Source organism: Anopheles marshallii, chromosome 3 (genome assembly GCF_943734725.1).
Source record: "Anopheles marshallii chromosome 3, idAnoMarsDA_429_01, whole genome shotgun sequence".
Taxonomy (NCBI): Eukaryota; Metazoa; Arthropoda; class Insecta; order Diptera; family Culicidae; genus Anopheles; species Anopheles marshallii.
This window is the reverse complement of record NC_071327.1, coordinates 13,111,264-13,125,223: the sequence shown is the minus strand read 5'-3', so window position 1 is coordinate 13,125,223 and position 13,960 is coordinate 13,111,264. Positions and strand designations below refer to the sequence as shown.

The following is a 13,960-nucleotide window of genomic DNA, read 5'->3' as shown; positions in this document are numbered from 1 at the left end:
TCTAAGATTAGCACCTGTGTTGTTTAGGGAGGTTTTCTTTTCTCCCTCCAATGCTTACTTGATTTGTCCTTGGTTGTTATGGATGGTAATGCTTCCAGCGAGGAGCTGCCTACTGCGGTTTTATAGTGCTGCTGTCGTTCCACTTTCAACTTCAACACAAGCCTGATAAGAAGCACTCGTTGGCCGGGTTTTCTGAAGTCACCCCGTTTTATCTGCTTTATGTCACCGTACTTGGCAGGAGCATGATGCTGTATGAGAAAGAGGTAAGGAAAAATAACTAAAAGAGCCGCCCGGACGCCACCAAACTTCCGTCCGAACACACTTCGAGCAATGCCTTCGATCGATGTGTAGGTGGCCCCACACCGTGAACGTTTGGAGTGTTTTCTTGTTTGCTAGTTGGCAAGTGCCGCAAACCCTTTTTCTATTGAACTCTTGGCTCTTGCTCTGTGCGGAAAGATTGTGTCACCGGTAGCACTGGCGTGTGTATGCGATTGTGGCGCCCTACTTCCCGGCGGCAGGCATTGAAACAAGATCAATTGCCGGAGGTCAGTGCCCGGGGACAGAAGTTTGTGCGCGCGCGAAAGAACACAATTCTGAGCCGGTTGTGACGCACAATATGGTCTGTTTTAGGAGCTCTTTTTCAAGTTTCGTGCACTGCTTATGCAGCTAACACTGACCACTTTAATCTTTGATTTGACAAACACACACACACACACACACACACACACACACACACACACAGTTTGCACAACTTTCGGCACCTTTTTTGCTTTCTTTTCTCCTATGCCCTGAACGCGTGTGGTGACCAAAGGAAGTAAACCGGACGGAACCGTGCACAGAGCGAAAACGAACCTTACGCGTCGAGATGGCAGGTAAACAACGACTACGGACACGGGCACGCTTGTTCGGCTGTCGCAACCGTGGGATGAATTTCTTCTTCTCTCTCCAAAATTTCTCGCTCTCTCTCTCTTTCTCACACAATTTTATTTTCTACGGGACAAAAAAACCTGTTCGCATCCACTTGTACAAAGCGGATGAAGATCGAAAGCCCGCGTGCGCGGCCGAATGATTACGGCATCATCTCTCTTGCTTTTCACACAATGGGATTTTATGGGTTGTGTTGCTGGAGAGTAGATGGTTAAAATAGTAATTGAATAATTTATATTTTTATGGCTTTTTTTGTTTTATTATTTACTTTGAGCCTCTGTAATGAATCCATTTTAAATTTTATTTACCTTATTTAAAATGTCTTCTTCATTTAGTTGCGTAGTATGTTTTAGATTAATGGATTAATAATTTGCAATAATTAAATCGTTGTTAGACCGGGTTCTCACTAGCGGTTGCAGTGTTTGCAAAAATTGCATTCAGCTCCAAAAGCAGTTCGAAGATAAATTTGGAGTCAAATCCGGTGTTGAATTCGAAGTCGAATCCGGAATTATATCCGGAGTTGATTCGTAGTCCAATTCGGAGTTGAATGGTGATTTAAATCTAGCGCTGGGTGCAACTGATTCCGATTAATGGTTCGGAATCAATATTTGAACTGAACGAATGAATCTCTATTTCAAAGCTTCCAGAATCATCCAAGATTTAAGGCCTCGAAGGAGAGTATCCGTACGCCCTTCAGTCATCAGTCGCCAAAGATGGGTTCCAACTTCCATTTCTCATAAGGCCTTTAATGGGAATCCTTAATCTTTTAGGAGCTAATTCCTGATTTGAATGACTCCTCACTTAAGATTCACCCTTCTCATAAGGATAAGAAGGACACAAACACAACACTAGTTGAATCCTGAGCTAGTTCGAAACCAAATTCAGAGTCCAGAGGGTTGAATTCAATTTCAAATCCAGCGCTGATTAGCGATTGAATCCAAAATTGAGTGATTGAATTTGGAATCGAATTCGGAATGGAATGTGGAGGAAACTCTGGGTGGAAACCGAGTTCGAAATCGGTATTGGACTCAAAAAAAACTGTGGACTTTAGATATCACTAGTACTGACGCCGCAGGTTCAATCCGCACAATTTCCAGTTTAAAGGTTAAGGAAATACATTGATGATAAGTGATAGCTCATAAAAAGAAAAAGGAAGGAGTATTTGAATAATATAGTCGACAGAGCCTTACCGTGAGCAATTCTACCGAAGGCAAAGACCATTACACCTCAATTAGGGCTAGATAAGTAAGCATCTACTTATCTACGTCTCAAACTTCAGAGGAATGGTGGAATGAGTTCTTTCAAGGATGACAAAGGTATCACAGATATAAGTAAATTCCTTGAAAGATATTAGTAACTAGAGATTGGTTCCTGAATTTGTAAAGAAAATTAAATGCTAAACTGTAAAACGTTAATTTTAAAAGAAAATAAACTAAACAATAATTTAGCTTTTTTGGCCCGTAGTGCAACGCGAGCGTCCTTCGATGATGGTGTGCGTGACTAAAAGCTTCTCCTTCTCGCTCTCGCTCTTTTTTGTTAATGCAAGAACTCCAACAAAATGGTTTCTCTCCCAACATAAAGCTCCCTTCTGTTCTCTTTTCCATTCATCAAACATTCTCAACACAACAAGGAAAAAAAAACAACAACTTCCCATAATTTGAAGGTCGTCGCTTGCTTCGTTCATATTCCTGTTCGCTGGTTGGCCCGGTTTCCCGGTTGCCCGTGCCTACTGTGGTTGTTGAGGATGTTGGTTTAACGAGGATGATTGTGTTGTGAGGGGGGGGAGAGAAAAAAAAGTATTAATACCTCTCAGCGTAAACAAAAGGTGTGGCTTTAAAGCGTTTTGTTGGAAAAACGTGCTTGGGACGATGGCGGAACGTATGGAAGGAAAACAGTCCGCTGACACTAATCGGCATCACAACGCGGATTCATGCAATATTGTGCCGCTCGTGAGTTAAGTACCGGCAGGCGTGTAAAAGCGAAAGGATAATCGTAATGAGAAGCGTCGTGATTTCGAACACACGGGAGGGATTTGTGGATGGGTCGCATGTCGACGAAACGTTATGCCGGTGGATCAGAAAAATACACAACGCCCGGCTGACGACATTTGGGATACGCGGGATGGGGGCACTGGTTTCGACAACAGTCGTCATGACATCATCCGAAGTTTGATGAAGTTTTGTTTTTATTCCCTTTGTGGTACTGGCTTGTACGGATTCCGCTCATCCGTTCACTGTGTGTGGTGAGGTCATTCAACTCCGGTGCTGCGGCGAATCCATCCGGAACGAATCAATCAACAAAGAACGCTTGTTGCGCTCGGGGAGAACTAGTTTGGGAACCGGTATTATGCATTTCGCTTCCAGCCGTTCTAACGGTAGAGCGCATCGGTTTGGCGGATTGATGAATGGTGGACGCCCAAGAAGCGGCCCTATTACTATCAGAGCAAGAAACCGGTCCATGCCTTTGAGCGTTCGATTAGTAGACCGGGAAATACGGCCAAGAAGCCATAAGAAGGTGATTATTGCTTGTGGTGGTTGTTCTCCTTTCTTCATTTCACATTACTTACAGATGAGCAGATCGCTCAATTCATAGCAACATTAACCATCGATTTATGCTCCTTTTCTTCTGGGAAAACCGAACACACTGGACACCATTTTTGGAATGCTGTTGTCTAATCGAATGTCCAAAAGTCAAGGGCTTGATACACAAAGTCTTATTTAACCCAAGAGACTTGAACATGAATAAGCGAGAAACCTTTTTTAAACTTTTTTAAAACCTCCTTAGAATTTGGCAGAAGACTGATGTGTCAACACTCGGATTATAACCAGCTGTGAGGATATCAGGAAGTACACCTGTACTTGCTGATGGAGCTCCTCCATTAGAGACTCGGAGTTGAAAAGGACGAAGTTACTAGGAACGTCATATTCAGCTATGGATGAAGAAAGTCCCAAAGAGGGTCAGAAATGATAGGTCTTGATAGTCAGAGTTCTTATCTGTATCTTAGGTGACAGCTCAGAACCCAATGGAATGGACGATTAAATTGTTGGGGAATTCGTCTGGAGTAAATGTATTTAGCTCCTCAAGGGTTAGGGGGTTACATTTGACAATTTCTGAGACTGTTCTCATGATACAAGCAAACTAGAACCGATGATCTGAGCATTAAGGCAGTTTAAGGACGCTTCAATAGTTTCTGTCTTTATAGCTCTTAGTCCGTCAAGCACTAGAAAGAAGGACAAGTCAACTCTGATCCTGCATTACTATCATTTGTACATTAAAGTAGCTGCCCTTTGAAGCTTAGTATCAAACTAAAACGAAACATTTGTCATCTATTCCGTATTCCGGTCCGGAAAAAATCCCGGACCCGCTCAGGAAGAAGAAAAAAAAAACATTACGTCGCATCCTCTCTTCTTGAAGTATATCTTTATTCTTATGTGTCTTGTCCAATTGAAAAGATTCGATTTCGATTGTTTGCCTCACCAAATGTGTATATATATATAACTTTGCTGTTGTTTAGAGAGAGAGAGAGAGATAGAGATGACGGGAAAAGTAAGGAAAGAGCGAAGGAAGAAGAAGAGGTGTGGGGGGGAGCGGTTTTCCGGGAGGGTCTGGATGTAGAACGGGGATATTAATATTTCCGTTTAATTACTATGCAATAATGACTGTTTTCATTGATTTTTGTTTTTTTTTGTTTCTGTTTTCCCGGCTTGTAAACACCTTTTGTTTGTTTGTGGCCCATGTGTTAAGTAACACCTCTAACACCTAGCACACAAACTGTACGGCTGTTCATCTTACAAAGTAGCCCCCGAAAGATGGTAGCAGTAGGCGCAGTAACAGAAGCGGTAGTGATAGTTTGAAAGTATTTTCAACACAGTACACATGTACTACTCACAGGTCTAGCTAGTGTTTTGTATAATTTGTTGTATAATCGGTAATCTTTTCTTAGCTCTCAGTGTATGGGTGTGTTTTATTTTAATTTCTTGGTCACCGATTAATTAAAGCGCGCACTTCGCATCTACCGCGCTGCTGCTGCACAAGAGAGAGAGAGAAAGTGGGTGAGTGTAGAGGAGTAGAGTAGTGTCGCGAATGTATATTGTTTTGTGTGTTGATCGCCCCACGGCCAAATCTCAATCATCATTGCTAAAACGTACGTTACATACACGAACAATACACATACCAGTATAGGACCAATTACAGGGACGTGAACGGGGACAAGTGACCCATACCCATACCGGGCGAAAATTAACGTGCCCCAAAAGTCTTACACTCTGCTTCCCGTATCAGTGCCTTAAACTTAAACATCAACAACAATTCTCTTTACAGGTGTGACACTGTGGGAAGATGGTTCTTCTCACTTCTCCTTATGACATTCCAGCGTGCCAGATTTGAATTGGATAGGATTTCCATCGACTTTTGCTAAATTACGTACCGTCGCTCACTTTCCCATACACAACTTAAAACTGTTTCTAAACTACCGTTAAACCTTTTCTTCCGCTTCATCTCCGCTTGATCTTGTTGTGAATTTGTTTACGTTTCTGTATAACACATATCTATGTATATATATTTATATACCTTATTTCACCGGCTGTTCCGGTACGATTCCACACCGGGAACATTCGGGAACCCCAGCCCAGACACGGAAATCTCTTGTCGCTGCTTATCTTTATCTAATGTTTTGCCGATATACAATTCGTTCGTTTGTGTACATCTCTCTATTACATCGGTCCCTTCTCCTCCTCATTCCTATGCTCATTCTCAGTTAACAAACGTTACAAGAATATTATGCATACGACTGCGCTGTTGGTTTGTGTTTAACTTTAAATCCAAGTAGGGGGTTGTTTTGCTATTGATTAAACGATTTTTTAAAATTACACCCAGAAGAAAGTTTGCATGCACATTTGACAGTGTTTGTTACCCTCCCCTCTTGTTCTGTTGTGTTTTTTCTCTCTCTCTCTTTTTCCATTTCAAATTTACATACACCACATCGCGAAGGGGAGTTTTATGTTTCTCTTTCGATTGATCGAGCATGATCGTGTTAATTCGTTTGTGTAAGGTTTTTTCGGCGCTTTACAGTTGTCGATCGATTTGTATGTTTTTTAAATACATTTAAGCTTGCCTCACGTGCACCACATCATCATCATCATCGTTATTCGTTTCTGGTAATTGTTGCCATTTTGCATTTGCTGTTTGTTTTTGGGAGGAAGCGTTCCCACCGTGGCTCTACCGCTGAAGACATTAGCACAACACGGTTCTGTTCTGTTTCTGGGGCTCTCTGCGTGTTAGTTGAATCCTATTCTATACTAAAGAATCTTAATGTTACTAATTTAATATTATTTTTAAATGTAATACCTCTCTCTCTCTTTTCTTCTCCCTTTCTGTCTTGCACCTTCAAACTTGTACTACGTTTGTAAACGTTTATCTTTTTTTTTAATATTATGATTCTTCTTACCACCTCGATGCCTCGTTGAACATATAAAACATAGTACCTTTTCACCTCTTCACCCGGGCCTATAATGCCGACGAACAAGTAAACGGACCGGATGCGGATATCCTTGCGAAAAAACACATACATACAATACACACACATACACATGTACACGGAAGAACATTGATGTAACAATTAGATTTGCGTATCGAGAGCATAATTACAACTATCTCGAAGATAAAGGAGCGAGCAAAACGAACGATGCTGATGTAAACAATTGCACACCTGCCACGACGATCTGTGTGTGGTACGGTGTGTGTTTTGTGTGTGCCGTGCTTTACAAATCCGGTGTTGTGGTTGTGTGGGAAGGATGGGATTACATATTCATTAACATACGTAAAAAACTGGCGAGGGAAACAGCGTGCGAACTGCCTACGAACGAGTAAAACGTTTGAAACGGGAAGAGAAAACATTTTACAATTTTATACATTAATACACACAGAGCGGGAACACATCGATCGATAGCGATCGTTATTACCCCACCTGTGATACAAAGCCCAACATGGCAGCCATTTTGCGCACCCTGACCCTGAGTGGCAAAACAACAAAAGTAACAATACAGAAACATTGCATCCATTTTATGTGTTATCTTCCCGTGTGTTTCTTTTCCTATTATGTGTTTGGTTCGTTCACTCTCTCTCTCTCATATAATCCCATTATTAGCTGGTTATTAACCACAGCAATTAAGTACAACATGCCCTCATAGTTCCCAACGACCCAACGTTTCAAAGGTTTCACCAGTTCGAATCTTGTCACATATCTGCGAAAGCGGCTACATTATTTCGTCCTATCTAAAAGTCTTCTTAACTCTGTTCCATTACCGGCCAGTGCCTATGCCGATGCTCCCAAAACCTTCTCGAACCTGCAGCGGAATTTAGCTACGATACACCGAATGTCCACAGCATGTTTGGAATGGAATCCGTAACGTTGTGGGATTGAGTTTGCGAATGAAAAAGCGTGAAAAGCTGGATCCTGTCGGAAGTTTAATACATAGCGCGTATTCTCACATTTTTAACAATTCTTTGAAGCTTCTGTAATATGTGCCAAATAGTGTTCGATATCATAATACGTATCGTTAACATATCATAACAAATGTTCGTTCTTAAAACCTTCTCTTCGTACTTCATCGTACACTGACTGAGCTTCAGCAGCCATACGGTGATGTTCAATAGAATTAACCACGTGGAAGATGCTGACAAAGATATTACCATTCTGTTCTTAGATCTTCAAACCACATACGGCAGTGGCAATTTTGACTAAAGCTTACCAGGTTTGTTCGACCGATATCACGATCAATCTCACATTACAGGAATTTCGAATTTCAAGGGATTGACGAATAGACTGAACAGAGATTGACCTGAATGTCCTGGCACTACAACCGTTAGAAGAAGCTTCTGAACTACTAAAATGTTCTTTATCGTTCCATCTTAGGCGATCGAACACCACCGTACGACACTGTTGAATCTCATTCTGCATGTAGTGAAGTAACTTAAGAGCTGGTATAACATGTTTAAAGTACGATTTAAAAGTTGCAATAGTAAAAGTGTTACGTGAGACCCATTAATTTCGACATCTGAAAGCCTCCCGCATCTAGCGCATTCCATTGTTTTTTGTTTTATCTACTCAGACTTGTTACACCGTGGTTCAGTTTTGGTTTGGCAAATAAAATGGCGCTTACACAATGCTGCTCCATCACTCGCTTGGTTTTACCATTTTTCAACTCAATTGTGATTAATTATCTCGCATTAAACAGCACTCAGCAGTGGGTTAATTTGCCGTGTGGTTAAAGTGGGTGCGTTTTTTTTTTTTTTTGGCGAATAGAGTGAAATGTCACCGAAACGGGTTAACTCCGTAGTGGCTGATCGGTGGCTGATCTCTGGGTGTGCGTATGTTTGTTTGTTAAATAATTTAAAATAATTGAGCAGTGAACCGCAATAGCGCAAACACAGCACATTCATCAATAACTGATGCAGCACATGAATGGGAAATGATGTTACCGGGAACGAGTAGGTGTGTTGAACAATTTAACACCTATCGGCTTTTCCTTCACACTATCATCACCACCACCACCACCACCGTCGAAAGCCTATTTGCCAAAAAGGGGGGTGGGAGGTGTGCACGCAATCCCTGTTCCTGTATACAACAATTCGCGGTTTTTGCTGGCCGCGCAAATTATTTAACTAAAATAACTACTCATAAACTACATTACGCATATTGTACTAACTGTGATGACGTTAGGCGGCTAATACACGCTGCTTTTGTGGGCATATTGTGGGTTACATCATACAGACGATTTTTGTACAGGTATAAATCCGACATTGCAGCACCAAGTGGTGGAAAGTTACGTTCGTATTGGTTTTTTTTTCTTCCTTTCCATTACCAGACGGAGCTGTTACGTTCGACACAGTTTTAGGCAGAAGTATTGGTACGAAATCAGTGGGCAAGTTCATGCCCGCGGCGATTTGTTAAAAGCGAAAACGCTTCCCTAGGGAGATCGGTTGACTAATTCTGATTAAGGTATGAAACTGTTTCGTTCGTCAGAGAATATGCTTTGCTCGAAGAAAGATCGTTCATGGCCATCGATTGACTGTCTCTCGCCAACGTTACAGAGCAAGTGGTTTGGGATAATCGTATTTAGAACATTTTGTACGCTGTATAACATATCTCACATGAGACAGGCAGATTACGCAAAACATCTCACGGTTGAGAGAATAATAATAGTTACAATGCTTTCGTTTGGCTTTCGTTTGCATTTAAAACATACTGTTACAGTTCTGTGCGCGGTAAGTGAAAAAATTGCACTAGCCGTAGTATAACGGTTACTTTGACAAGGGGGGGGGGGGGGGCGCGGGTGTTTTACTAACTTAACGTACCTAAATGAGCATATTCGTGTCCATGTGATTGCACTCATTGTTCGCGATGTTGGGTTTTGAATGACGCTTCCTATTTGCACAATCGAAGCATTATTGGTTTTTGTTTTTTTCTGCAACCTTGTTTCTCTCTCTCTCTCTATCTCTTTGTTTAACTGATATGCACTCCCCTTATTTAATCTCTTAACAAATATATCTGTACAGTGGCTGGCGGCGATACTTTTCTTTACACTTTGGGCATAATTAAAACGATTTACCTAAAACTGATTCACTACATAGCTAACGCAAACGAAAATGGGGGGGGGGGATGTTTTTATAGCTTTATAAAACAAAAAAAAATGGTGAAGTATATTTTGCTAGTGTAAGAAACGAAAAAAAAAGTATATCACACCGACACACGTACACCAATGCAGACAGTTCACAGACAAATTACACGCGCACACTGCCCTGGTGGTACAACGATGGTTTGCAGATAGTTTTGCCAAATATATATGCTTTTTTTCCCTGTTCTTTGGTCTCCTCGAGTGAAATGGAACCGTTTGTGCTAAATCTAGCTCAACGCAAAACTCTTCTGGCGCTATGTGTTTGGGGGGGTATGTGTGTGTGTGTGTGGGAGTGAGTTTGTGAGTGCTAAGATGTACACAGGATGATCATTAGCTTATCGGGATGTAATTTGAAGGAAAGAAAACTCAAATGTTCGAATAGAACAAACAAAAAACGGGTTTAGCAAAAATAAAACCCTCCCGTTGTACCACGGGCAAAACGAACGACGAACTAAAACTCACAGCATTATCTCCTGTTATCACAAGCATTACAACATGATGCTTTTTTTCTTTACTCTTCCTCTCTCTCTCTCTCTCACTACCCCGTATCCGTTTTGCCTGTCCTGGTACAAAGTGGTTGTAGAGAGAAAACAAGTGCGAAACAAAAACTGGTAAAATGCCATCGGCTTCCTGCAAGTGTATCAGAGATCGTCTTCGGTGCCTGGCTAAGCCAAATACAACTGATCCCGGGATCTAATGTAACACGGCTTCGTACTAACGAAGCTTCCACATCTTGGCTCTACCGTTGGATGTTTTGTGTACTTCTGTTACCTCCCTTTTCTGCGTTTATATGAAGCCGAAACTTGCGAAGGGTGTGGTGCGCGGTTTTTTTTTTCTTTTGTTGAGTTGCTTCTTTTTCTCCTCGCGATACCACCAAAACAAAACAAAAAAATAAACCAAACCTTCCGCGTACGTATACGATCTGACGGTGCTTTACATTTCCGCCGGTAAGGCTACCCGCCACTGGCGCAAGCTGATGGGTGGATGACGACGAATGTGTCCCCCGGGCCGTTGGCCAATCCGTTTGGGTCTGGCTCGGTGTGTTGGCTCGGCCCCACCACTGTGCGGACGTGGGGTTTAGCGACGTGTGTACCCGCGTGCGCGCTTACATACCGTCCGGAAGGTTGTTGTCGTTGTGGTTGAAGCGTAGCGTTTCGTCGAAGATTAATCGTTTGAGCGTTTCCTTCGGAAGATCATCCAGCTCCATCGCGATACGGAACGGTTCCTCGGCAACGGGCTGATGTTCCGGGTTGATGGAGACAGGGGGGTCCGTAATTCGTCCGGTTTATTCATTACATCCGCCAGCCAGCGTTCCACACCAACGGCACCATATTCAATGCAATGAAATTAAACAAAAGAGATGCAAATGATTAATGAGCGCGGGTGAAAGAGGGCAACACCGGGAGTGAAGACACAGGGTGGGAGCAGATGACGGTCCTTCGAAACTGGATGGAAATTGTTATTTCCGGATCGGCAGATAATAATCACGCTACAACTATCACGCACACAAGATTGGTAGAGGTATGGAGAATACCAATCATTCCCTTTAGTAGTTAGGCACACAGATTATAAATTCAATGAATGTCAAAAATGGCTAATGGGTTAGGATATTTTTAAATTGTGGTAGCTATATGAAGAATCTAAATAAAAAGCTTATTATCAAAAAAGAAATATTCAAAATGATTTAGTCAAAAGAAGAAATCAATTTCGCCTAGCAAATTTTAGCTAAAATAGTTATCATAACTTATACCATATGCTACAATGCCAGTAAAATTGACGAAAGAACATTAAAAAAAAACAAAGTTTATCCGTTTGCCATATACACGGTGGTATGGCACGATACAACAGTATGTAATCAACATTGCGAATAAATGTGATTACCGATAAAACTTTTTTTTTCTCGCATATCTCAAACACAGGCACAAAACTTTCCGTCGCAAGTTTCACTGCAACTTGTTTTTTCGGTATTTCCGCCCGGTAAATGTTACGTTCCAGTAAAACTTCCAAAACACCATCTCGTACACCGCCAGAAATTCATCAACTTTCTACGTGTGCTAACTTCTGCAGGTCTAGAATTGCTGATCAACTCTGGTCTACATTCACCACATCATTTGCAGTCATTACTTTCATTTGCATCATGCTGCTTCATCCTGTTACTGATTTCTTGCGAAATGAAATCCCGTCGACGGGAAGTTAATCATTGCACTAATGGGATAATCATGGCCAACGGAGTAAACTATGTCCGTCTGCACTGCCACAGACACCAGTATGACCAGCTACCGTTCAACACGGACGGACCACACACTCATGTGGACGGACGGACGAGTTTTCCGTCCTTTGAAGAATTTGTATCACCCAACAAAACTTCAAACACGTGCCCCCGGAAGCTGGACGAAAATTGCATGAGAATTGGAAGATACTTTGTGTACGAGGATGAAGCGGTTTTGTGCAATCCCACGCATTCGTCCAAACTTCAATTCCACTTAAAGGTCCTCGACTCGTTAGATTACCGATTCATTCGTATTGTCCGTGTGATAACCAGAAAGATACAACAATTCCTAAAAGCAACGATTCAAGCAACACAATTAATGGAAGCCGCTTACGGTAAGCTAATCCGATGCAATTAAGTAAAAATAAAAGCAATTTAGAGTTAGAATCGGTTAGAACTTTCAGTCGATCCGCAAGCTATTTATCTGCTTGGGTTATTCCCCACCGCTCGGCGATTAAAAACAACATTGCGAAGTACAGTTATGCACATTCGAAATGAAGCAAAATGGTTGTGGTATGCGTTGTTCACGGCTTTCGAATTCCGCGCTGGCGAATCCTCTCTTTCGACCCATTTTCCACAAATACAATTAGTCCCCTTTGGACGGGAGGCACAATTTAAACCCTCATTACACACTTGGCTGAGCTGTCGCACACTAATTTCCATTCTAAAAGAGGATTTCTGGTTACTACTGTCGTCCGCTCTTGCGCCACCGTTAAATGTAAACGGTGGAATGGGACGTGAATCAATCAACCTACTACATGCGCGACCGTTGCTTTCTGTCCTTCCTTCCGACACACACACATGCATACTCGACACGATGAAATCATTTCGTTCTATTCGTTTTGTTTTATCAAATTTTCCTCACCTCGTCCAACGGATCGTAGTACTGCTCCAGGTATGGATGGGCTAGGGCATCCTCCACCGAGATGCGGTTGTGTGGATTGAACGTTAGCATCTTGCCGAGCAGATCAAGCGCATTCAGGTCCGCGTTCGGGAATAGGCGGGACCACGGGACCTTCGGTTTGTACGGCAGCGACTGCAGGTAGCTGCGCGCCTTCTCGTTGATGATGCATTCCAGGTCCTCCTGGGACGGTGAACCGAGCACCCCAAGAATGTGGTTCAGCTGATCCAGATAGTGTTTGCCGGGGAAGATGGGCCGATTGCTCAGCATCTCCGCCAGTATGCACCCGACCGACCAGATGTCAATCGATTTTGTGTAGCCCTGGTGGAAAAAGAGAACCGAACGATGGTTATTTCTGCTAGCAGCTACGTCATCGGCGTGCTGGAAAAGCGCATCCACAAGCTTACCTTGGAGTTGAGCATGATTTCCGGCGCCCGGTACCATCTGGTGGCTACGTATTCCGTTAAGAAGCCCGTGTGATCGTGCTCGGGATCGGCTACGCGTGCAAGACCGAAATCACAAATCTGCGAAGCAGTTAACAGGAAAGTCAAATAAAAAAGAGTCTCACGTGCAATAACATGTCTTTGAAATATTGAATCATTTTTTTTCAATCCACCAGCCTGCAGCACCACCTACGGGATGCTGCTGAGCGCGCCGAACGCTTCTGGTGGTTCCTATCATGGATTGAAATGTCAGCTCTGTTGACCTATTTACTCGAATTAAGCAACATCTAACGAGTTACCGTTCTGCTTGCGATTCGTTTTAATGAGTGTGTGTGTGTTGCATGTGAAAGGTTATTTTGCCCGTGGGATCTCGCCACACAGCCAGAGACGGTCTTACCTTTAAATCACAAGTCGTATTCAGCAGCAGATTGCTGGGCTTCAGATCCCTGTGCAACACATTTGCCGAGTGGATGTACTTCAGGCCACGAAGTATTTGATACAGGAAATAGCAGATATGATCATTACTTAGCCGCTGTGAATGAAAGTAGAGCAAGAGTTACAAAAGATGTGCTTTATATTATTTATTAATTAATGTAATATAAGTGGGATGCATTCAATGCACTTTGCAATTAAATTAGAACAAAAACGGTTAACAAATATATCTTCTACAAAAGAGAATATCTAAAAAATAGAATATTGCATACCATCAGGCGTTTTATCAATATTGCATACCTTTAGGCGTTTT

The 13,960-nt window shown here is 42.3% G+C and overlaps 1 protein-coding gene across 1 annotated transcript in view; it reads right to left on the bottom strand.

The window, feature by feature from the left end:
- Positions 1–10,707: 10,707 nt before the first annotated feature.
- LOC128714049 (mitogen-activated protein kinase ERK-A) overlaps positions 10,708–13,960 on the bottom strand; it is a 46,111-nt gene continuing 42,858 nt past the window's right edge. Inside the window, exons 4-7 of the mRNA XM_053808926.1 lie at positions 13,613–13,747; positions 13,180–13,296; positions 12,737–13,093; positions 10,708–10,839 (exon numbers count right to left, since the gene is read on the bottom strand). Of these exons, the coding sequence (XP_053664901.1) occupies positions 10,708–10,839; positions 12,737–13,093; positions 13,180–13,296; positions 13,613–13,747 (741 nt within the window). The remainder of the gene's footprint in view (positions 10,840–12,736; positions 13,094–13,179; positions 13,297–13,612; positions 13,748–13,960) is intronic.